General features: G+C 43.0%; 2 protein-coding genes across 3 annotated transcripts in view; one reads left to right on the top strand and one right to left on the bottom strand.

The window, feature by feature from the left end:
* Window positions 1-3,730, top strand: part of sdccag8 (SHH signaling and ciliogenesis regulator sdccag8) — a 58,030-nt gene extending 54,300 nt beyond the window's left edge. The window contains exon 18 of the mRNA XM_014179967.3: window positions 473-3,730. Coding sequence (XP_014035442.1) covers window positions 473-514 — 42 coding nt within the window. The 3' untranslated portion in view covers window positions 515-3,730. The remainder of the gene's footprint in view (window positions 1-472) is intronic.
* A 94-nt stretch (window positions 3,731-3,824) lies between these two features.
* Window positions 3,825-25,779, bottom strand: part of akt3a (AKT serine/threonine kinase 3a) — a 150,406-nt gene continuing 128,451 nt past the window's right edge. For both annotated transcript variants that reach the window (XM_014179955.3, XM_014179954.3), the window contains exons 5-14: window positions 24,932-25,079; window positions 24,417-24,548; window positions 24,205-24,270; window positions 23,548-23,616; window positions 21,968-22,090; window positions 21,107-21,235; window positions 17,099-17,313; window positions 15,840-15,927; window positions 15,405-15,507; window positions 3,825-10,328 (exon numbers count right to left, since the gene is read on the bottom strand). In XM_014179955.3, the coding sequence (XP_014035430.1) occupies window positions 10,243-10,328; window positions 15,405-15,507; window positions 15,840-15,927; window positions 17,099-17,313; window positions 21,107-21,235; window positions 21,968-22,090; window positions 23,548-23,616; window positions 24,205-24,270; window positions 24,417-24,548; window positions 24,932-25,079 (1,159 nt within the window). In that variant the 3' untranslated portion in view covers window positions 3,825-10,242. The remainder of the gene's footprint in view (window positions 10,329-15,404; window positions 15,508-15,839; window positions 15,928-17,098; window positions 17,314-21,106; window positions 21,236-21,967; window positions 22,091-23,547; window positions 23,617-24,204; window positions 24,271-24,416; window positions 24,549-24,931; window positions 25,080-25,779) is intronic.

Here is a 25,779-nt window from a genome sequence, read left to right as displayed (position 1 = left end):
GAATCCCCGAGCCGACGAGGTGAAAAATCTGTTGACGTGCCCTTGAGCAAGGCACTTAACCATAATTGCTCCAGTAAGTCTCTCTGGATAAGAGCGTCTGCTAAAATGTAAAATGCGGCCCGCCATTGCTTCAGTGAAATAAAGAAAAGTAGTGGCGGTACTATGGGGTAACTTCCGAACGGTTTGGGATAGAAACAAGCCCTTTTGTCTATAGTAATGGTGCAACCACAACGGTAACAAATATTCTTTCTCTTGGGCACTCAGAAACAGCAGTACAGTGAAGCCTAATCATTACAACAATAATTATCTGGCCAGTTATTCTTTTATTTCCTTCTAGGCACTGGTCCTCCCAAATTCAAATTCCAGGTCGCACAGCCAAATATTTAGGAGCATATGCGGACAAAATAGTCCCAATTTAGAGGCCTGTGTCCAGGTGTGTTTTTGCTCTTTAATTTCCTCTTTGTTTCCCCAGTTACCTGCTGGTTCTAGGAGGCCTGACACCTTGTCTACATGACATCCTCTTCATCTTGACTGAAGCACAGTGACAGTAAAAATCTGTCGTTCTGCCCCTGAGAAAGGCAGTTTTAACCCACTGTTCCTCGGGCGCCGTGGATGTTAAGTCAGCCCCCTGCACCTCTAAATGCGTAAGACACATTTCAGTTGAATGCATTCAGTTGTCCAACTGACTAGGTATCCTCCTTTCCTTATAATGATGGTCTCCTACTGTAGAAATAGGGTATATGACCAATTCAGTTATTATTCTACAAAAATGACTGTGTGAGCGAAGACGCATGCCTCTCTCGGGTTGGTTTTGGGCCACATCCTGTGTGTGTATTAGTTATACATGCATGCGGAAAGTATTCAGACCCCTTGACTTTCCACATTTTGTTACATTACAGCCCTATTCTAAAATTGATTTAATTGTTATTTTTCCTCAAATCTACACACAATACCACATAATGACAAAGCAAAAACAGGTTAAAAAAAAAGATATATATAAACTTGGCAAAAAAAGAAACGTCCTCTCACTGTCAACTGCGTTTATTTTCAGCAAATTAACTTAACATGTGTAAATATTTGTATGAACATAACAAGATTCAACAACTGAGACAAACTGAACAAGTTCCACAGACATGTGACTAACAGAAATGGAATAATGTGTCCCTGAACAAAGAGGGGGTCAAAATAAAAAGTAACAGTCAGTATCTGGTGTGGCCACCAGCTGCATTACATACAGTAGTGCATCTCCTCCTCATGGACTGTACCAGATTCGCCAGTTCTTGCTGTGAGATGTTACCCCACTCTTCCACCAAGGCACCTGCAAGTTCCCAGACATTTCTGGGGGGAATGGCCCTAGCCCTCACCCTCTGGTCTAACAGGTCCCAGACATGCTCAATGGGTTTGAGATCAGGGCTCTTCACTGGCCATGGCAGAACACTGACAATCCTGTCATGCAGGAAATCACGCACAGAACGAGCAGTATGGCTGGTGGCATTTCCCTGGCCACATCTGCAGTCCTCATGCCTCCTTGCAGCATGCCTAAGGCACATTTACGCAGATGAGCAGGGACCCTGTTTTTGAGTCAGTAGAAAGGCCTCTTTAGTGTCCTAAGTTTTCATAACTGTGACCTTAATTGCCTACCGTCTGTAAGCTGTTAGTGTCTTAATGAACATGCACCTGTGGAATGGTCGTTAATTGTTTATGGTTTTATTTATTTTTATTTTACCTTTATTTAACTAAGCAAGTCAGTTAAGAACAAATTCTTATTTTCAATGACGGCCTAGGAACAGTGGGTTAACTGCCTTATTCAGGGGCAGAACGACAGATTTGTACCGTGTCAGCTCGGGGATTCGAACTTGCAACCTTTCGGTTACTAGTCCAACGCTCTAACCACTAGGCTACCCTGGTTCATTGAACAAGCATGGGAAAGTGTTTAAACCCTTTACACTGAAGAAAGGGACATTTCTTTTTTTACTTAAGTATTCAGACCCTTTACTCAGTGCTTTGTTGAAGCACCTTTGGCAGTGATTACAGCCTTCTTGGGTATGACGCTATAAGCTTGGCCCATTTGGGGAGTTTCTCCCATTCTTCTCTGCACATCCTCTCAAGCTCTGAGGTTGGATGGGGAGCGTCGCTGCACAGCTATTTTCAGGTCTCTCTAGAGATGTTCGATCGGGTTCAAGTCCGGGCTCTGGCTGGGCCACTCAAGGACATTGAGACTTGTCCCGAAGTCATTCCTGCGTTGTCTTGGCTGTGTGGTTAGGTTCGTTGTCCTGAAGTTGAACCTTAGCCCCAGTCTGAGGTCCAGAGTGCTCTAGAGCAGGTTTTCATCAAGGATCTCGCTGTACATTGCTCCGTTCATCTTTCCCTCGATCCTGACTGGTCTCCCAGTCCCTGCCCCTGAAAACATCCCCACAGCATTATGCTGCCACCACCATGCTTCACCTGAGGGATGGTGTCAGGTTTCCTCCAGATGTGACGCTTGGCATTCAGGCCAAAGAGTTCGATCTTGGTTTCATCAGACCAGAGAATCTTGTTTCACATGGTATGCGAGTCCTTTAGGTACATTTTGGCAAACTCCAAGTGGGCTGTCATGTGTCTTTTACTGAGGAGTGGCTTCCATCTGGCCACTCTACCATAAAGGCCTGATTGGTGGAGTGCTGCAGAGATGGTTGTCCTTCTGGAAGGTTTTCCCATGTCCACAGTGGAACTCTGGAGCTCTGTCAGAGTGACCATCGGGTTCTTGGTCACCTCCCTGACCAAGGCCTTTCTCCCCCGATTGCTCAGTTTGGCAGAGTGGCCAGCTCTAGGAAGAGTCTTGGTGGTTCCAAACTTCTTCCATTTAAGAATGATGGAGGCCACTGTGTTCTTGGGGACCTTCAATGCTGCAGACATTTTTTGCTACCGTTGCCCAGATCTGTGCCTCGACACAATCCGGTCTCGGAGCTCTACAAACAATTCCTTCGACCACATGGCTTGGTTTTTGCTCTGTCAACTGTGGGACCTTATATAGACAGCCTTTTCAAATCATGTCCACTAAATTGAATTTACCACAGGTGGACTCCAATCAAGTTGTAGAAACATCTCAAGATATTGCACCTGAACTCAGTTTAGAGTCTCATAGCAAAGGGTCTGAATACTTATGTAAATATGGTATCAGTTTTTTTTATTTTAATAAATGTGCAAACATTTATAAAAACCTATTTTCACTTTGTCATAATGGGGTATTGTGTGTAGATTGACGAGGAACATTTAATTTAATACATTTTAGAATAAGGCTGTAACAAAATGTGGAAAAAGTCTATGGGGTCTGAATGCCCTGTATGTGTGTAATGGGCAGCAGTAGAGGTAGGGTTAATGGTGGTGCTGATGGCAGAGAGCAGATCTGGGTGATCTCAGGACTTAGCGTGGGGAGCAGCTCTGACTGAGAGCACCACAGTGGAGAGCGCCTCCTGTCATGGATACTCATGGTCAAACACACTGCCTCAGCCATGCAGAAACAGCAGCAGCACAGCCCTGCTGAGTGTGTGTACTTAGATTAATATGAGGGTTTTCTATAGACAAAAATTGCATTTGGAATTACAGATGACAGTTTTTGTATTGTTCAATGTTTTTATATAGAGATGAGGTTTTTACGTGGTAAAAGCTGCATGTTGTAGAATGTCATTTCAATATTTGATATAAACTTCAGTTAAAATTCCAATAAATATTTTACATACAGTGTTGAAAATATTGCTCAATCTGAGTTATTGAGTGTGATAACTATCTTTTTTCTCATTGAGAAATACAGTATGACGAGTAGTCAGAAGTAAGTGACAAAGATAGCAGATTGACAAGGTGCTTTATTTAAGCGGTCTGTAAGAAGGAAAATAATGTGTATCCCTATCATATACATTTACGTGTAAAAATACTAAGGACGTACAGTGTACAAAAACACTTTCTTGCAGATCATATAATTTTCACATCCTTATGGGTCCTATTCACAAGGGGAAAGAAAAGGTTTTGTATTCTTTAATGACAGGGAGTACTAGAACGGTTCTCTGTTCTGATACTTCATCCCTTCTGCTTAAAATCCTTAACCACACGACTATCTCTTAACGTGGATCTAATGAAAGAGCTAGCAAGATCAAGAAAATGTCAAACTCTGAAGCTACATGGACATCAAATTAATTACAAGTTATTATTATGTCGCTGTTGGATGAAAACCTCGTAACTCCACTTTTTGCCTTATTTTTTTTTTACATGTATTGAAAGCAGTAAGTCCACTCAATGTACTCTGAACATTGACTCTAGGACCAATAAAATGTATTTAAAATAGCTTCTGAAAGTTCATAATTGTATGTTCGTTAATGGGAAAATATGGCAGTTTTTTTCAATTTCCTAAAAGTTTTCAGTTTTGGAGATGAGGTTTTCATCTGACAGCGATTTGTTTTTAAATAAATACTTTACAATTCATGCTCGTTCATAACACTACCAGGAGCAAGATGACAAGAAAATCTGTTGTAGACATTACAAACAGTAGCAGCAAAGTGTGTACACTGAGGTGTAAAATAGATTTATATATAGACCCTGCAGTTAGTAAGAATAGAACCCACATTGTCGTTGGTCGGAGTGGAGGCGATCACACAGCTCACCCCAGACCTTTGACCCTGGAGATGGCCAACGGCACTAGAATGCTTCACCCAGTGGAACTGAACATCACTCTATGTTAATGACCCACAGAAACAAACATCTGGGATTTCTAGGTGGATGTTCTACGCATCCTCCTCACATATAGCTACATTTAGTTTTTTATCTGCGAGTTCTAAATTGAATCGTTGAGACTGAGTGAAACTGCCGACGTCCAACCTTCCTGTGGAACTGAGCTCTCTTAGAATAACAGGTAAGACATGTCCAGTAGAAAGGTAAGACCTCGTCAGTGTCACTCAGCTGAAGTTGTCTCCCGGCAGCCTCTCCTGGCCTTGTTATTATCACACTTCATTATGACAATATTTTAACAATAAACTAATTTAAGCATGGACTGCATGAGGGACTGTGCTTTCAAGTAATTCTCTTATTTTTCTTTAAAAGTAAAAAAAAAATGTAAGGGCAATTTTCAGTTCTCTGAAATCATAAAAGGAGCCATTTACATGAAAGCAGTTTTTTAAATGTAATAACACAAAGCGTATTATCGTTTTGGCCAATTGCCCTTGCCCACATTCGCTTCCCCCTTGAAATTCCCTGTTCTCAAATATGTCCTTATAAAAACAGTCTATTCCTTTTTTACAAGTGCATATTCATATGGATGAAATGGAAGTATTGCCGTGTTCACGTGCTATCGGAGTTATAGGAAGCTCCTAATTCCCAGTGGGAAAATTCACTTGAATGACCCTCCAAGTCGGAATTACAAGTGGCAAACTCAGAGAAAAGGTTGTTCCCCGAGTTGCCACGTCTTACCACTGACCTTTTACCTTTTCAACCAAAAGATGACAACATATGTTTTTTACAATAACCTTATCAATGTGAATAATGTAGCAAGTCTGACCATATTGTCAATATAAAGCAAGCTAGCAAACTTTATTATTAGCAATGTTAGCAAGCTTATCAAGCTAGCTAAAAGCTTATTGGTTGAAGAATTGTTCCGACTTCAAAAGCACTTCTCTTGAACACAGTCATGTTTGACATCCCAGTTTCCTATTTCCCACAAGCACGTGAAGCCAGCAATAGTCACAGTTCAGCCAAGCGAAATGTGAAGTCTTCTGTGTCTGAAGCAGTGCCACAGTAATCTCTCGTTGTCAGAGGCACATAACATAGGATGGTATCGTAGCGTCTGTCAACATACCGTGGGAGGCGACGACTAACGATATTTTCACCACTGATCACGATTTCTCAGTTTGCATTTTTTTTTTACAATTTGGAATGAGAGTCTCTGTTAAGGGGGACTAAGGGTTGGATTCAATCCGTATCGTGGAAGAGCTGCGTTAAAATGTAAAGACAATTTCCGATTTGGGCCAACATATGCAGCATTTACCATGAATGCAGTTTCCGCAATGCGGGAAAATCAAGCTTTAACGCGGATCTTCTCCCCCAGGAACATAATCAAGCATCTGACATAATTATGCAATATTTTATTTCTTTGTGTGACTTTAACAAATGGTGGAGGAAACAGAATTTCACAGAAAAAAGAATAGTAATGCCGAAAAGGCGAAAGAGACAGTACTGTAACGCTCCCTTCCTTCCCCCTCGTCCATAATCAGCTGCAGTACTAAAGACCAGGACTGCTAAATACCCCAAAACATTATACTCAACCATATTCAATTCAAAAATAAACAAAACAAATTCAAGTTGTCCATTGATAAAAAAAAAATGTTGAAATAAAAATGATTCAAAATCACACTGTAAGCCATAAAAGCCTCTATTAATCATACATGGTGAAATGATTCTTTTTTTGTCAAAACACATACCAGCAAAAACAAAAAAGGAATGCATCTTGGAAGACAAAAGAGGAAAACTCAACCATAACAGACGACCACACAATTGAAAGCCTAGGGGTTAGTGATCACAGCACATTGTTCAGTTTCTCTCCACATTCTTCTACGATACATTATTGGCCATATTAATAAAACAACACTGACATTCAATCATGAACAATTAACTGCTAAGACAAATAATGTCTTTCCCATATTTCACGGTCTTCTCTTATGAGAAGAGTTAACTTCCTACTTGTATCACAACTGAACAAGATTCACCATTGCTCATTTTGCAATATAATCTCAAAACCACACCTGTTCCATGCTACAACAACAAAAAAATGGACTTTCTCTAGTGGCTTAAATATGGACCAATCATGTCACACTTTTTGAAGTTATGGCCCTCATACCTGTTCAATAGACTCTCTCTTGCTCAACTTCCTCTTTTCTCTCTTATTGGACCCCATCAACTACAACGAATATAAGACCAATCATTCATCCTTTGGGAATGTGTAATAATCTGAGAAATGTCACTACATCTGCTTTGGTCTTTTTGGTCCACGTCACTACATTCACTCTAACTCTTTTCATACCTTCACAGACAGGATATCTCTCGCTACAAATGGTTTGTCTTCTGCTCTGACATTAGCATGATAGGCTACGTTCTCCTTGCTTTGCAAACCACTGGTGGAATATACTGAACCTAAATTATATCACATCTGAAATGGAACTTGAATGTAACCTGGAAATCAGGAATGTGTAAACTCTGTCCTTTCAATGGATAATAGTAGGTCACATTGATGCTAAGCAAGGCTAACTTATGACTAGTGGACTTGTGCCTTAGTGGTTCCCCTAGGAACTTAGTCGGGCTTTCAACTTTTGAAAGTTGTAATAGTAGAATGCACAAGGTGCCATTTAAAAATTGGGTAGTGCATCAGTAGTTTTCCTCTTGTCATTGTAGACCTTAGAGACCTATTTAACTTGTCAGAAATGTCCAGATCAACTAGCCCAGGTCAGCTAATGCTTTTTTAGCCCATGAATTATGTTGTAATGTTTTGAGTCACTCAGATATGACATGAACACACATAAGACATGGCAGAATGTGTAGAATTGAAGGAAACTAGCTTTAAAATAGCAAAAAAAAGACATAGTTATACAGAATGGTGTGTTTATGTACCATTGAATACTATGGCTCTTCACCCACAGAGCTAAAGTTACTGAATGTTGTACACTTTTAGAATAAATCAAATGATGCCAGTCAGCATAGAGTAGGTGGTTGACTTGACTATCACTTGAAGATTCCTATGCTGACTGTGGTACACTTCAATCAAATGATGACCCCAAAAAATGATTGGTCATTGACTATTAGCTATGGTAAAATGGTAATACAACACAATGTTAAGGAAACTACATTCTATGTAGCATTGAAGGCTGTTACAAGATCCCAAAGTAGTCAGCCACAAAATAAAGTTAATTATACAGTGTATCTACCCCTGGAACATTGGTCACAGTCTATAATACTCATTACCAAACAGTCTACAGTGTATCTACCCCTGGAACATTGGTCACAGTCTATAATACTCATTACCAAACAGTCTACAGTGTATCTACCCCTGGAACATTGGTCACAGTCTATAATACTCATTATTTCAGTAAGCTTTATAGCTATTCTCCATCTATGCCTATTCTTACAATCTCTTGACTTTAAAACCATAGAGCCAATGAATATATTCCCTTTGTAAATGCTTAAGTTATTCATTCTAATGTCATATTTTTCTTGTTCTAAAAAGCAGAGGTAAAGAAAAAGGCCTAAACGTGCAGTGTGTTATTAAGCAACTAAAATGTAGTAAATTAGACTGTTTGAGGAAGCTTGTTCTGTGCCATTCTCATGTATTTACATGTATTACAGGAATGCTCAGATGCTAGAAGACAACAGGAGCGTCATACCAGTTGGAAAGGGAGTTGAAGCTTATACAGCCCTTATATACTGTATGTGGAGAAGAGAACTTAAAGGTTTTAATACCACTTAGACATTCCAGGTTAGATGCCCGTGAAATGTAAAAGTCTTATGGAAAATATTTAATAATAATACCTTGGTACTGATAGAACTCTTTAATATGCTGTCTGCTCTGTCTTTTTCATTGTCGTCATATTTTGGTAAGAGAACAAAGAAACAAACCCCCCCAAAAAATGTGAACAAAAACGACAACATGAAGGCTTTGCTTCTACATTCTTAAGCCATTATTCGAGGTGCCTTTTTCATCCAGAACAAAAGACTGGACATTACTCCTAATCATATAACAAGAACAGTTATACAAAAGAAGAACAAATAAATAAAACAGGAAGCCATTGCTGTGGTCCAAATCAAACAGTGCCAATACCTCCCTCTTACTTGTCCCCATTGAATCATAGTTATACAGTATGTCCCCCACCCTGGTCAGATAATTCTAATTCCTTCACCCTTACAGGTTTAGCCCCCCCCCACCCCCAAACCCCATTAGCCATTCCCCTTACAGGAGCATTAGACAGTAAACAGCCACCATCTTGCATTTCTCATTCACATTGATACATTTGAGTTTTTGAATGCTTTTATTTTCTAGCGATGATATGTCTGAAATAAAGCTTTACATAATTTCAGTTGTGGGAAGCATCTACCTTCAGCCAGATAACCCTGACACACATACCTAGAATGCTCTTCCTCTCATCCTCACTGTTAGACAGGTTGAGGTGAACCTTGCTGTTCCTGACAGCTAACGCACAGCTCGGATTCACAGGAGGTTACAGCCAACAGTGCTGTGCCTTCAGGCTCTCTTAAAATCTCTATACACAGTACACAAACATTTACTCCCATTCATACATAACATTGGCAGAGCAACATCCCAAAGCGTTCACACTATTCGAATGACTGATTTCACAGGCGAGAGGAGAAAGTAAAAATCACAGCTTATCAACAAATAGCAGACGAGACTAGAGTTTTACTTTTGCACACCTTAAATAAGTAACAAAATGACGTAACAGTATAATATGTGAGACTACAGTCATAGTGTCCATGAGAAGTGGTGGAGGTGGTTTGTATAGTTAGCGCTTGTAGCTTGACCTGCAGAGTAAAGATAGCAGTACCAGTGACCTGTATACTGAGGTGAAGACAGATTGATCTCTGTGTAGCCTGAGTGAACCGTTTTCTGGCAGTTTTTGACTTCTGAAAGCAAACATCTCTAATCCTACAGTATAACGTATTTCTATACACACACACAACACAGATGTTAGCTAACCAAACGATAATGTGTAAACCCAAATGTCATCAAGAGAAGAATGAGGACCGTTGCAGATTATGACACAGCAAACCAATGGAGAATCTCCTGTGAATCTCGAGTTCTAGTATACTGTCCTATGTGAAATGAGAATGCTAGACAGCAGCTCTCCCTAGCAGGAATGTCAGTCTCCTACAGTAGATAGAACTGGATCTCAGAAGTCAATGACCAAGGGCACTAAAGACACAACACAACAAACCCATTTGCCATCTTGAGTCAGTTTCAAGGCTTTAAAAGGAGCATTCCATAAGAAATGCACCATTAACTGTCGGAAACTACCAACAGGGCTGAACTTCTGTCTGACCACACATGCAAAATCCCCATGAAAAAAACAGACACATAAAACGTACAGTGATGGATCTCCATGCTCACTATGGAATGACCCAAATGGAGAGAGGAGGGGTTAGCTCAGGCTAGGTTGGTTTTATACTGTAACCTTCCATTGGTACTGATGGTGGTGCAGTACTGTCTGGATACAGCGCTCATTCTCTCCCACTGGCCGAGTAGGAGAACTGGGGGAAGTGTGGTCTCCGCTCGTTGTCCATGCAATCCATCCCATCTTCATCAACTGGGAGGGACAAACAGGACATTACTCACTTCAATCATGCAATTCAACCTTTTTACAGTGATTCTATTTAAGCCTCTCTGATGCTCTAGTGAGCATGTTTAAGGCCTAGATTCATTTAGATCAAGCGTTAACTGGCGATAGCCGACACCCTCATCGCTGATGTTTTGGCACTGTCGAAGGTGTAATTGCGCTGGAGCTGTCAAATCGGTGAGCAGCTGCTCTTGTGATCATTGTCACAAAGCCACACCTGTTCCACTCGAGTTAGAAGTTCAGAACGAGAAGGTGTAGGCTATATAGAAATAATGATGTTCAAATTGAAAATCATTAAACAAAATAATGAGGATTTATATCTGCCAAATGAGGTGTAGATTACATCATATTTCAGTGTTCGAATTTGTAAATGACCCACTGGGCACAACGCGTCATTTCAACGTGGATTATTGGGTAATATTTGGTTGAGCCGTTGACCAATGAGAATACAACCTTCATTGAGTATACCAAACATTAGGAACACCCTTTCTAATATTGAGTTGCGCCCCCCCCCTCCCTTTTGCTCTCAGAACAGCCTCAATTCATCGGGGGATGGACTCTACAAGGTGTCAAAAGCGTTCCACAAGGATGCTGGGTCATGTTTACCCCAATGCTTCCCACAGTTGTGTCAAGTTGGCTGGATGTCCTTTGGGTGGTGGATCATTCTTGATACACACGGGAAACTGTTGAGCGTGGAAAAACCCAGCGGTGTTGCAGTTCTTGACACAAACCGTTGCGGCTGGCACCTACTACCAAACCCCGTTCAAAGGCACTTACTGTGCATTCGGAAAGTATTCAGACCTCTTCCCCTTTTCCATGTTTTGTTACGATACAGCCTTATTCTAAAATGGATGAAAAAAAATTACAGGCCTCCCGAGTGGCACAGTGGTCTAAGGCACTGCATCACAGTACTAGCTGTGCCACTAGAGATTCTGAGTTCGAGTCCAGGCTCTGTTGCAGCCGGCCTCGACCAGGAGATCCATGGGGCGGCGTACAATTGGCCCAGCATCGTCCGGGTTAGGGGAGGGTTTGGCCGGGCAGAGATGTCCTTGTCCCATCGCGCACTAGCGACTCTGTGGCGGGCCGGGCGCAGTGCACGCTGACACGGTCGCCAGGTGTACGGTGTTTCCTCCGACGCTTTGGTGCGGCTGGCTTCCGGGTTAAGTGGCATTGTGTCAAGAAGCAGTGCGGCTTGGTTGTGTTGTGTTTCGGAGGACGCACGGCTCTCGCCCTTCGCCTCTCCCGAGTCTGTACGGGAGTTGCAGCGATGAGACAAGACTAACTACCAATTGGATACCACAAAATTGGGGAGAAAAAGGGGTAATAAAAAGAATAATTAAAATAAAAATTTTATAATCCTCAATCTACAAAAAAAAGAGACATTATTCACAGAAATATTCAGACTCTTTGCTATGGGCCTCAATTGAGCTCAGGTGCATCTTGTTTCCATTGATCATCCTTGAGATGTTTCTACAACTTGATTGGAGTCCACCTGTGGTACATTCAATTGATTGGACATGGTTTGGAAAGAAACACCAGTCTATATAAGGCACAGATCTGGGGAAGGGTACCAAAAATAAAATCTGCACCATTGAAGGTCCCCAAGGGTACAGTGGCCTCCAAAATTCTTAAATGGAATAAGTTTGGAACCACCAAGACTTTTCCTAGAGTTGGCCGCCCGGCCAAACTGAGCAATCGGGGCAGAAGGGCCTTGGTCAGGGAGGTGACCAAGAATCTGATGGTTACTCTGACTGAGCTCTAGAGTTTCTCTGTGGAGATGGGAGAACCTTCCAGAAGGACAACCATCTCTGCAGCACTCCACCAATCAGGCCTTTATGGTAGAGTGGCCAGACGGAAGCCACTCCTCAGTAAAAGGCACATGACAGATTCTCTGGTCTGATGAAACCAAGAATGAACTCTTTGGCCTGAATGCCAAGCGTCACGTCTGGAGGAAACCTGGCACCATCCCTAAGGTGAAACATGGTGGTGGCTGCATCATGCTGTGGGGATGTTTTTCAGTGGCAGGGACTGGGAGACCAGTCAGGATCAAGGGAAAGATGAACGGAGCAAAGTACATAAAACTCCTTGATGAAAACCTGCTCCAGAACGCTCAGGACCTCAGACTGGCGTTAAGGTTCAACTTCCAATAGGGCAACGACCCTAAGCACACAGCCAAGACAACGCAGGAGTGGCATTGGGATAAGTCTTTGTATGTCCCTGAGTGGCCTGGACTTGAAGCCGATCGAACATCTCTGGAGAGACCTGAAAATAGCCGTGCAGCGACACTCCCCATCCAACCTAACAGAGCTTGATAGGATCTGCAGAGGAGAATGGGAGAAACTACCCAAATAAATCTGTGCCAAGCTTGTAGCGTCATACCCAAGAAGACTCGAGGCTGTAATCGCTGCCAAAGGTGCTTCAACAAAGTACTGAGTAAAGGGTCTGAATACTTAGTCGAAAGTTTACATACACCTTAGCCAAATACATTTAAACTCAGTTTTTCATAATTCCTGACATTTAATCCTTGTAAAAATTCCCTGTCTCAGGTCAGTTAGGATCACCACTTTATTTTACAAATGTGAAATGTCAGAATAATAGTAGAGAGAATGATTTATTTCAGCTTTTATTTCTTTCATCACATTCCCAGTGGGTCAGAAGTTTACATTCACTCAATTAGTATTTGGTAGCATTGCCTTTAAATTGTTTAACTTGGATCAAACATTTCAGGTAGGCTTCCACAAGCTTCCCACAATAAGTTGGGTGAATTTTGGCCCATTCCTCCTGACAGAGCTGGTGTAACTGAGTCAGGTTTGTAGGCCTCCTTGCTCGCACACGCTTTTTCAGTTCTGCCCACAAATGTTCTATGGGATTGAGGTCAGGGCTTTGTGATGGCCTTAAGCCATTTTGCCACAACTTTGGAAGTATGCTTGGTCATTGTCCATTTGGAAGATCCATTTGCGACCAAGCTTTAACTTCCTGACTGATGTCTTGATGTTGCTTCAATATATCCACATAATTTTCCGTCCTCATGATTCCATCTATTTTGTGAAGTGCACCAGTCCCTTCTGCAGCAAAGCACCCCCACAACATGATGCTGCCCCCGTGCTTCACGGTTGGGATGGTGTTCTTCGGCTTGCAAGCTTCCCCCTTTTTCCTCCAAACATAACGATGGTCATTATGGCCAAACAGTTCTATTTTCGTTTCATCAGACCAGAGGGTATTTCTCCAAAAAGTACAATCTTTGTCCCCATGTGCAGTTGCAAACCGTAGTCTGGCTTTTTTATGGCAGTTTTGGAGCAGTGGCTTCTTCCTTGCTGAGCAGCCTTTCAGGTTATGTCGATATAGGATTTGTTTTACTGTGGATATAGATACTTTTTTTCCTGTTTCCTCCAGCATCTTCACAAGGTCCTTTGCTATTGTTCTGGTATTTGCACCAAAGTACATTCATCTCTAGGAGACAGAACACGTCTCCTTCCTGAGCGGTATGACAGGTCTGTGGTCCCATGGTGTTTATACTTGCGCACTATTGTTTGTACAGATGAACGTGGTACCTACAAAGTACCTGCAAAAATCACTGAAGCTGGAGAGTCATATCTCCCTCATTAACTTTAAGCACCAGCTGTCAGAGCAGCTCACAGATCACTGCACCCGTACGTAGCCCATCTGTAAATAGCCCATCCAACTACCTCATCACCATACTGTTATTGTTTTGCTCCTTTGCACCCCAGTACCTCTACTTGCACATTCATCTTCTGCACATCTATCACTCCAGTGTTTAATTGCTATATTGTAATTATTTTGCCACTATGGCCTATTTATTGCCTTACCTCCCTTATACTACCTCATTTGCACACACTGTGTATAGACTTTTTATATTGTATTATTGACTGTATGTTTGTTTATTCCATGTGTAACTCTGTGTTGTTGTTTGTGTCGCACTGCTTTCCTTTATCTTGGCCAGGTCGCAGTTGTAAATGAGAACTTGTTCTCAACTAGCCTACCTGGTTAAATAAAGGTGAAATAAAAAACCTTCAGGCATTTGGAAATTGCTCCCAAGGATGAACCAGACTTGTGGAGGTCTACCATTTTTTTTTCTGAGTTCTTGGCTGATTTCTTTAGATTTTTCCATTATGTCAAGCAAAGCGGCACTGAGTTTGAAGGTAGACCTTGAAATACCTCCAATTGACTCAAATTATGTCAATTCGCCTATCAGAAGCTTCTAAAGCCATGACATAATTTTCTGGAATTTTCCAAGCTGTTTTAAAGCACAGTCAACTTAGTGTATGTGAACTTCTGACCCACTAGAATTGTGATACAGTGAATTATAAGTGAAATAATCTGTCTGTAAACAATTGTTGGAAAAACTACTTGTGTCATGCACAAAGTAGATGTCCTAACCGACTTGCCAAAACTATAGTTTGTTAACAAGAAATGTGTGGAGTGGTTGAAAAACTAGTTTTAATGACAACATAAGTGTATGTAAACTTCCGACTTCAACTGTATGTTTACATTTGTAAACATTTGTAAAAATACGTTTTTGCTTGGTCATTATGGGGTATTGTGTGTAGATTGATTTTATTTGATCAATTTTAGAATAAGGCTGTAATGTAACAAAATGTGGAAAAAGACAAGGGATCTGAATACTTTCCGAATGCACTATAAATCTTTTGTCTTGTCCATTCACCCTCTGATTGTGTATGTGTGCCAATCTATGTCTCAATTGTTTCAAGGCCAAAAATCCTTATTTGACCTCTCTCCTCCCCTTCATCTATACTGATTGAAGTTTAATTTTAGGTCGAATTCCAGGAGCCGCTTGTGAATTTGACAGCCCTAACGCAGCAGTTCCACCTCCAACACTGCTAACACAACTGCTATGCGGCTGTTGGCTAGCGTGGATCTGATACAATCTAGCCCCAAAATAAGACATGATCGTCTAACATATGGAACGACATTTGCACATCTAACATAGCCTGAGTAAAGTGTCAAGTGACAGTGTCTCACATTTTAAACATTAGCAAAAAAGAACAATAAGAAAGTTTCACTCACATTTTTCAGGGGGAGTTATTGTAATTGTCTGTGCCGTGAATTCTTCGTCAAAATACCTGGTATCTGTCTCTGACGACACCTGAGGTTTGAAGGGCGGTATCAGCTAGGTAGGAGGGGAGGGAAACACACAGCACTTGTGTCACAGAGGTGTTGCAGCACACAGGCAGGACTGGAGGCAACGAGTTTACACCTCCCACAATGCATTTCACCTCCCTCTGCTACCAGGGTTGCATCATCTTAGGTGTGCACTGTGTCTGTGATGGTAAAGCACTGAAAAAGCAAGGATAACTTTCCTCTATCTAGACAGTGAGTTAGAAAACTATGATCAGGAATGCATACTGGTGAGGGGCAAAGAGCAGGAGTCCTGTAGGACTCCCAACATGATTCTACAATATGAATGTGTACATATTATAGAACTGGTATTACAGGCATTACCTTCTTATCATAAACATCTTGCCACTCGATTCCAGTAAAGAAACTATGTCCCATGATTTCTTTAGCATCATCTGGACCTCCTCCAAGCCTGTGAAAAGAAAGAACGTCAAAAATTATTCAAAGGTGTGTCTGCCGCCAAGACATTAGTGTTACAGTACTTTGAATTTGATGAATAGATATGATTGACTTGAAGCTTTTTAAAGCTAGCAGGGTTGGGGTTAACTGAGTGTAAAACTGAATTGACCTCAACCCTGATAGTTAGTTTAAATAGAACTAGTGTAGAGTCACTTCCAATGGGGCATTATTGGATGGTGAGCAGTGCTGCTTGGAGTCTGGCTGTCCAGGGTGTGGTGTATGGCTGTCCAGGGTGTGGTGTATGGCTGTCCAGGGTGTGGTGTATGGCTGTCCAGGGTGTGGTGTATGGCTGTCCAGGGTGTGGTGTATGGCTGTCCAGGGTGTGGTGTATGGCTGTCCAGGGTGTGGTGTATGGCTGTCCAGGGTATGGTGTATGGCTGGCCAGGGTGTGGTGTATGGCTGGCCAGGGTGTGGTGTATGGCTGGCCAGGGTGTGGTGTATGGCTGGCCACGGTGTGTATGGCTGGCCACGGTGTGTATGGCTGGCCAGGGTGTGTATGGCTGGCCACGGTGTGTATGGCTGGCCACGGTGTGTATGGCTGGCCACGGTGTGTATGGCTGGCCACGGTGTGTATGGCTGGCCACGGTGTGTATGGCTGGCCACGGTGTGTATGGCTGGCCAGGGTGTGTATGGCTGGCCAGGGTGTGTATGGCTGGCCAGGGTGTGTATGGCTGGCCACGGTGTGTATGGCTGGCCACGGTGTGTATGGCTGGCCAGGGTGTGTATGGCTGGCCACGGTGTGTATGGCTGGCCAGGGTGTGTATGGCTGGCCAGGGTGTGTATGGCTGGCCAGGGTGTGTATGGCTGGCCAGGGTGTGTATGGCTGGCCAGGGTGTGTATGGCTGGCCAGGGTGTGTATGGCTGGCCACGGTGTGTATGGCTGGCCACGGTGTGTATGGCTGGCCAGGGTGTGTATGGCTGGCCAGGGTGTGTATGGCTGGCCAGGGTGTGTATGGCTGGCCAGGGTGTGTATGGCTGGCCAGGGTGTGTATGGCTGGCCAGGGTGTGTATGGCTGGCCAGGGTGTGTATGGCTGGCCAGGGTGTGTATGGCTGGCCACGGTGTGTATTGGTGGCCACGGTGTGTATGGCTGGCCACGGTGTGTACAGTATAGCTGGCCTGTACCTTTTGTTGGGGTCCTTTATGAGTAGTCCTGACAGCAGTGACTTGGCGTCTGACGACAGCGTGCGGGGGAACTTGATGTCCTCCATGAGGATGAGCTCAAACAGCTTCTCGTGGTCCTGGTTGTAGAAGGGCAGCCGACCACACATCATCTCGTACATGACCACGCCCAGACCCCACCAGTCCACCGCCCGGCCGTAGTCGTTGTCCTCCAGCACCTGGACAGACACACAGATCATGGAATAAGAACATTTATTAATGTGAACTGTATGGTATCTCTATGGGACAGGCACTAACTCCTCTATTCAACATTTCAGTTCAGAGGAACAAACTGCTGCAAACTGGTCCAATCACCCCTGCCAACAACACACAAAAACACCAAGCACATCAACTTTGTTATTTCGCCAAACGTTTTACATACAACCGACTTCTGACGCAAAGTTGGTTAACAAACGACCTGGTGGACATTTGACCCTTGCGAGTTTCTGTTTCCAGGTCCAGCTGGTTTACTATGACTAACACAAAGCCCTATTCCACAGTACGGTGTTCCTGTGACATGAGAACCCAACAGCATCATGCAGTGGCATCACTACACAGACTGCGATGGCTGTCACTCTGCTGCTGCGTGTCACAGATGCCCGTTGGCCAAGCCAAGTGGCTGGCGCTGGAGGCCCTACCTGGCACGGGCAGACAGGAAACGCTCCTGGATGGACATAGAGGGCCTCGCCATCATGATGTGACCCGCTGGTTCAAGGGCAGCCCCACCAGAGAGAGAGGTGGATACCTGGCTACGGGAAGCATGGAGCCAGAGGAGCCACGGCTGAATCAAAGCCTTCTATCTGGGCTGCTGTCCTAATACACAATCAACCTGCTCTTCTCCTTCCCCTTCTCTTACATCGTCTCAGGTGTGCTGCCGTTCACCTTGTTGAAAAAGTGAGGGAGGAAGAGAGGTGGAGGGAGTACAGGCTCCATTTCAGACCGTCGCTGAGGAAAGGCCTAATTAATATGACTACCTAACGACAAGCAGCGCTGGAGAGAGGCCAGTTAAGCATATGCTCTGAATCTGTAGAATAATAATGTCTTGTCTCTAATCTGAATGGGAAGCAGAACCTGGACGTGTGGACGCAATGATCCTCCTCTGTTGTCTTAAAGACTAGTCCTAACCAAAAAATATCAACCAAGACAACATGAAAACCTCCAAATAACATTCAGAATTTCTGGGCCCGTATTCATAAAGCATCTCAGAGTAGGAGTGCTGATCAAGGATACGTTTTGCCATTTAGATTATATTGAAGAAGGCAAGGAGGACCTGATCCTAGATCAGCACTCCTACTCAAGACACTTTATGAATACAGGCTGTAATCACTAAGAATTCAGTTAGACTGAACTTCAATTGACTGAAACAAGTTACTGTGTTTGTACACTACATGTAATCCCAAAAAGCTGAGCATTATCACACTAAATAACACTGGAAGCAAATTGCTGCTAATAACACGTATTGAGCTTATCAAGACGGGCAACCGGCTGGATGGAAATCAGCATCACTGAGAGAAACAGTGGTACAGTCAAAGATGAACTATTCATGGGTTTGAACATAATGCTGGAGGGATAACACTGGATTACCAAGTAAAAACCTGAGGAGGAATGCTACCACGCACACCAGATGGAATATCCTTCCCCTCATCAAACCAAAAGTTAGGAGGAAAAATACTTACATGTTTAATGCTGTTTCATCACCTAGGGCCAGAGGTGTGTGTGTGTTGTAGAGTGTGTGTGTGTGTGTGTGTCTGTACATATGCATATGTGTGTACATATGCATGTGTGTGTGCAGGGAGAGCTGGGACTGGGAGTTTGTCCTGGGACTGTAGCAGGAGCAGCTCGGGTGCAGGCAGGGATGCGATTAATGCACACAGAGCCAGTTGGGGTCCCCCCTGTTCCAGAGCCACAGGCAGAGAGGCAAGCCTGGAGGGGAGGAACAGGCCCCGTTCGGACAGCCATGTGGCGGGGCTGCTGCTCCCAGGACTGACTGGGGCCCTTGGCAGGCTTGGCTGGGCAGGGACAGAGAGAGAGAGCCTTTGGCTCCACCAGCCCAGTTACCCAGCGGGGCACAGGGAACAAACACACAGCTCCGCCCGCCCAGCCTGCCCTAGCTTGTGTACACACACACATAAAGAAACATAATAGACTAAATGTACATATACACATGGCGCATAAATGTGCATTGAAACACTACAGTATAAACAATTTAATATATTTTTACTACCGTTATCCAATCATTAGGTTATATCTTCCCAAAATGTTTTAACCTGCACATTTTTTACTTTGTAAAAAATACATGCATATCAAAATGAGAAAAGATGTCACTGAGTTATTTCAATAAGGCTAAAGTAACCAAAACTAGGAGAGTATATATACAAAATATATTATTAAGAAGAAAATATTTTTGGTATTCACATTTGCCCTTTTTAAACAAGGCAAATCAAATAGTGTTTCTTTTTGTTTATGTGTAAAATATATCTACATTTCATTTTTATAAACCTAAAGCATTGGAATATTTTAACTTCCCTCTTTTAAATCCCAGCTACTTTGCATCTCTGGAACTTGGCGCGGAGTGTGTTCTGTTATTTTTACACCAGTGCGGCGGTATAGATTTCCAGGTTTCCCAGCCACCTTCTTCCAACCTCCCCCATCTGCCACCATCTGCCTCTATTTAGCATGTACTTTTTTGTGCAATCACATACTCTTGTGAAAAATAACCAACACTCAAATCATCTCCTGGCACAGCGGAGGGCCTTAGCAAAACAAAATCCAGCGCCAAATTGTCCTCCATACTTTTTTAAGTGGGATCTATGCCCCCCTCTATCCCCTGCCTTTCTTCCCCCACTCGACCCACAGTCCTCACTCCTCTGCACTTCATAAATATGCATTGTAGTAAAAACCTGAGACCATAACGTTGGTCATGTTTAAGCATTGGTTAAAGGGGGAAAAAACGGGTTTGCAATGTGGTACGTTTTTAAATGTTTTTTTGTCATTCAGAAAGGACGCCAAATACTTGTTATTGAGTTGTAAAATATTGTACATCTACTTTACTGTTGTTAATGACTAGAATATAGCAGTTCGTTATTGAACATTACAGTGACTACTTAAAGCTAGAATCTGCAGTATCCCGCCTCCGTTTTGGTGAAAAGCTGAGAGATGCGCCTGGAAAGATGTAACCATTCTAAAATTCATACACAGAGCTATGGATGCAAGTACCCTCCTTGATATCAAAATGATAGTTTTAACTAGGTTATGAGGATATACAGTGTTTGTTTACATTTACATTGTTTACAAACATGGGAGTAAAACAAGCTTATATTTTGGGTTCTGATGGGGTGCGACAGTTGAACTAAGCTCATGAGGCATTTATAAGTTATAGTCTTCAACAATCAATGAACATATATCATTCATTTATAAGTCCAAAAAATGGATGTAGCAACTAAACATTCTAGCTTTAAATAAAGAGAGAAGATAAAACAAATCGGCCAATGAGAAATCACAGCAGAACGGTGTTTGATATAACTAGATTCCTCAATTTCAATCTTACAACTTCACACATCCACTTGTTTGTTAGCCTGGCACCAGGGACAGTGTTTCCTATAGAGCATGTGAGGGTGTTTACATTATGCTCACTGTGAGAGGCAGTGTGAGTCCCAATGGCGTCATTAGCTATGGGACTCTGCCATGAGGATGATGTAAACCTGCTGCCATAGCTGCAAGCATTATTTGGCAGATGAATCTTAAAGTCTTGGCCATAAATAGGCTACAGTATCTCAATAGACTGGTTATTGTAGTGGGTTTATGATGTTTAGTTCTAAATCAAAGTGAACTGGGGTACACAACTATAATAATGATGTAGACCTAATACAATTGAGTTGTAATGCTCGGGTGAGTTTTGTACTGTATGTCAGGGGTTTGAAGGGGTGAATATAGCAGACGGGTAATGTGGGTTTAGAAGGGACAGTACTGTACCTCTGGAGCTAGGTACTCCGGCGTTCCACAGAAAGTCTTCATTGTAGCAGCATCTGTGATTCCTTCCTTGCAGAGCCCGAAGTCTGTGATTTTGACGTGTCCGTCTTTGTCTAGCATTAGGTTCTCCAGCTGTAGGGGAACAGGAAACAACTTTGAAAGCACTGAAGGCCAAGCCAGTGTGTGGGCAGAACAATGCCACAAGGACAGACAAGCACTGCAGTGCAACACAGTTAGAAAAACAGGCTTATAAAAGCCCAGGGATGTACTGCAAACTCAACGACTCTGACAACACATACTGTATTGCTGAGCTGCACAAGAGAAGGCAGTCTGTGATTCCTCTCCATGTCCCCCAAGTTTATTTGATCATTTCAAGTACACAAGAAAATGTACTGTCTGCCTTTGCCTCTACTCATGTCTCAGCCAGGAAAATGTGTTGTGGAGACACTTCACATTGTGAGGGAAGTTGAATAGTCTGACCAGAGTCACGTTAATAACAAGGAGGAAAGTAAACGAGTCTCCTTCTTGTCCACAGTTCCTAGCAGATGAAGGGAAAGAAACCTCAAGCTCGTCAAGCCGTTCAACCTTTTAATTTTAATGGCAAATGCTTCTTTTTTCATGTTTCTTGGCTCCTTTCAGACAGGCTTGGGCCAAGGCTGTAAGCAAAACGCTGTGTCATCTTTCACACGCCCGAGAGAATTTTGATGTTTTTCAAAAAGCCCCTCTCTCCCAAAACTGAAAACTCTGGAGCTTTTAATACATTCCCCACATCCCGTGCCACTCGCACAGGATAATGGGCCACATTAGGTGAGGGAAACAACAACTTCCCAAATATCTGATTACTTTCCCGCTTTTTTTGTTTACCTTGAGATCCCGGTACACAATCTTGGCGGAGTGCAGGTAGTCCAGAGCGGAGACTATTTCGGCACCGTAGAAGCGCGTGCGGTCCTCAGAGAACACCCGCTCTCTCGACAAATGGAAAAACAGCTGCAGGATAAACAGCAGGGACAGGATTGCAATAATTACTGATTTATTGGAGGAAATTAACACAACATAAACTGCCTCCCATCGCCATATTGAGATGATGGATGGTGGGGCCCTTGGAGGACGCCCGGCGAACTTAGACAGCAGCTGGCGCATCATCCCCATCTTTCCACCGGGTAGCCGGCGCGGCCTGTTAAATCAGCCTTTTAATCAATACACCAATCTTGTTAAAGGCAATCGGCGCCGCTCATGGGCTAACATCCCATTAAAGAGGCCGGCGCCCTTTTCTGCAATCATCTTTTCATTTTTGAAAGAGTGAGTATGGGAATACCCTCTCCTCCATTCTCTCTCTCTCTCTGTCAGATGTCAAGGCTCTCTGTAATTTCTCTGCCATCCCTCTCCCCCCTCCTGTCTCCCTGCCCGAGCTCCTCTTGTACAAATTACCCAGGAGGACACGGGGCGGCACATCTTCCATTAATTGTTGAGGGAGGTTTGCATATGGCCGCTGGGGCGGTGCTAACGGCCTGCCTGATCAGCCTGACCAGCCTGACAGGTGGGGAGGAGAGGAGAGGTGTGGGGTAGAGGGGGGGCTATGGGTGAGGACAGGTGGGCCTTCATCAGAGCACTGGCAGCTGTGAATGCGGCAGGCAGGTTTGTAAAGATGAGGGAGGGAGGCAGGCAGACAGATCGGCCCACTAAGGTGAGGGGGTTCTGGGTTGGAGCTGGCTGGACTGATGGAGGGAGCAGGTGATGTTTAGACTGAGGGAATGAACGCAAGATTGCAAAGCATCCCGATTAAAAATGCCGTAAATCGAAATTTTGCGAATCAAAAATCATTTCAGAGTGTCATTTCAGTAATATCACCCATAGGTGTGTTCAAATGGACAAAAATTGGGAAAAGGTTTGGAATGGTGACAGGTGGAGACCAGTTTGCTGGAAGCAGAAAATATCCAACTTTACCAGAGAGAAATACTATGGAAGCGACAGAAGAAATGTATTAGACCATGATACATTCATACAATGCTCATTGGTCAATCTGAATTATTTCAGTATAGAATGATCCTGCAAACTCAAAAGTACAACATTAATCTTACATTCCACAGACAGGACCTACACAGGACTGACCGTGTGCTGTACTCCTCTGTGTGTGAGTGTATGGGTAACTTTAGAGAGAGAGAGAGACCGAGACACACACACACACACACACACACAGACAGACAGACAGACAGACAGACAGACAGACAGACAGACAGACAGACAGACAGACAGACAGACAGACAGACAGACAGACAGACAGACAGACAGACAGACAGACAGACAGACAGACAGACAGACAGACAGACAGACAGACAGACAGACAGACAGACAGACAGACAGACAGACAGACAGACAGACAGACAGAAAGCCACAGACAGAGAGAGAGAAGACAGACAGAGACACAGGTACTAGTCAGGGCTTACCTCTCCTCCATTCACATATTCCATTACAAAGCACAGGCGGTCTTTAGTCTGGAAGGAATACTTCAAAGACTGAAACAGGAGGAACAGAAACACAACCATCAGCTCCACAACCTGAGGATGGTTTTCACACCTAGCACATATGTATATTCTTGTTGTTTTTCAGAGAGAAGTACGTTTTCTATCCTGGGAGTACACATTCAACAAAATAGCAGTTGCTCTTTGACTCTCTTAAGCCTTGATTGCAGATGTGAGAAATGTGAAACAAGGTGGAATGTTACTGTGATGTCATGTGAACCTTAATTGTTTTGCTGCGTGTGTGTGTGTGTGTGTGTGTGTGTGTGTGTATTTTTGCTTGTGTGTGTTTTGCAGCGAACAACAGCATCTGGAGTATCACTGAAATGACCTCTCAGTGGTGTCTTGTCGACAGATGTAAAGCTAGACTTGGGCTGTTCATTTCTAACAGTTTATCCACTGCATTATAATGAGTCTCTGGGGGTTCAGATACATATAGGCTCAATGTGCTGCTAACTGCTTTTGTCTGTTGTATGCATGGCTACATGTGAGCGTACATGCATGCCTTTGTGTACGTGTGTATGTGTGTGTGTGTGTGTGTGTGTGTGTGTGTGTGTGTGTGTGTGTGTAGGGATGCGTACTCACAGTTAGGAAAGGGTGCCTTGTGTTTTTTAATACTCTGCTCTCTGTGAGTGTGTGTGCCACTTCATCCTGTGGGATATAAGGTAGTGAATGGAACAGTGCTTCTGAGACAGCGCAGCATATGAATATGACAGTCATTTCTTTATAGAACGTCATTCAACTTGATACCAGTTAGGTTTAGTTTGATGAAGTCATTAACATGGAGTGAAACGTACCTTTGCAATAATGACTTCTTTCTTCAAAATCTTCATTGCATAATATTTCCCGTTAGCCTTCTCTCTCACTAGAATCACTTTACCAAAAGTGCCTTTTCCCAGTAGTTTTAAGTAGTCAAAGTCATTCATTGTCTGAAAGAAACCGTAGGTCAAGTCAGTGCAGTTCTAATAGTTCTATAAAGCAGAATTTGTGTCTGATTTTAGAGGACTGATGGGAAACTTAACACATAATTTAACAGCTCCGCAAAATGATTCTATCCGTGTTTCTGTATCAGTCAATCAGGATATGTCTCCCGTGGTGTGGTCATCCTTTAGTCAGTGGAGCTAAAGAAGACACTGTGAACCAATGGCTTCTTGCCACTGAAACACTTAGAATTTGTATGTTTATTTAATTTCATCCCTTAGGTCCTTGGGCGGGATGGGATTGGGATGTAACTTCATTTTGTATGTATCTATTCATCTTTGCTGACAATTATTATCACAAAAAAAGTCAGTGGTCCAGATATATCTCTTACCTTCCGTTTATGGTGGCTGGTAGAGGTGTCCATCTCCTCCAGCTCTCCGATGTTGTCCATCTGAGACGTGGGACTGCATTGGATCCTCTCTTCCTCCTGTCTTTGGAGTTTGTCTGCTACTATCTGGATCGCCTCCGTCCACTCATCCCTGTTTGCAAAACAGAGCAGAACACAAACCTCTAGTTACAGATGCGGTCAAATATATTGGCACCCTTGAACTTTACTATGGCTTGGAGCTGAATGCTCTGTTTCTCTTTTCCAAACTGGTTGAATGGCAATTTTTACCCAGTAGGCAGCTGCAACTTACCACGTGATAAATTACACAGTAAATGACTTGCCTCCAACCAAGTTCATTTGAATTTTTTTATTATTTATATATATATATTTTTGTCCTGTGAAGTTGGAAATGAAACAAATACACGTGTGAACACCAAAAGTGTTTTCAATTTCAACTGATTTTAAAAGAAATAGTGAACCTTGCAAGGGTACCAATATATTTGACCGCAACTGTAGGTATAGGGTCTTAACAGTCTGTAGTCTGGTTAGTCCGGTCCACTTGTCCCTGTCAGGATATGTACACCTGTAAAGTTACATATACAGTATAACAATAGTCTGGAGTATGGATAGCCTTAACTCATACCATACAGCAGCTGTAACACAGACACATGAACAAACTTCTGCATGGTAACAGTGATATTTCACATTGAAATGTAGCTACTTGTTTGACGTCTAATGTGACACCATTATGCATAATCAATGACATTCTGCTAAGTTAAGAATGATCTATAGACAGTGCAATCTATTCATTACACCTTCACAATGGGGTAAAACTGAACTTTCAACAAAGG

This window comes from Salmo salar, chromosome 28 (genome assembly GCF_965601325.2).
Source record: "Salmo salar chromosome 28, fSalSal1, whole genome shotgun sequence".
NCBI lineage: Eukaryota > Metazoa > Chordata > Actinopteri > Salmoniformes > Salmonidae > Salmo > Salmo salar.
Note: the sequence above shows the minus strand (reverse complement) of the source record. Positions and strands in the feature narration are given on the sequence as shown.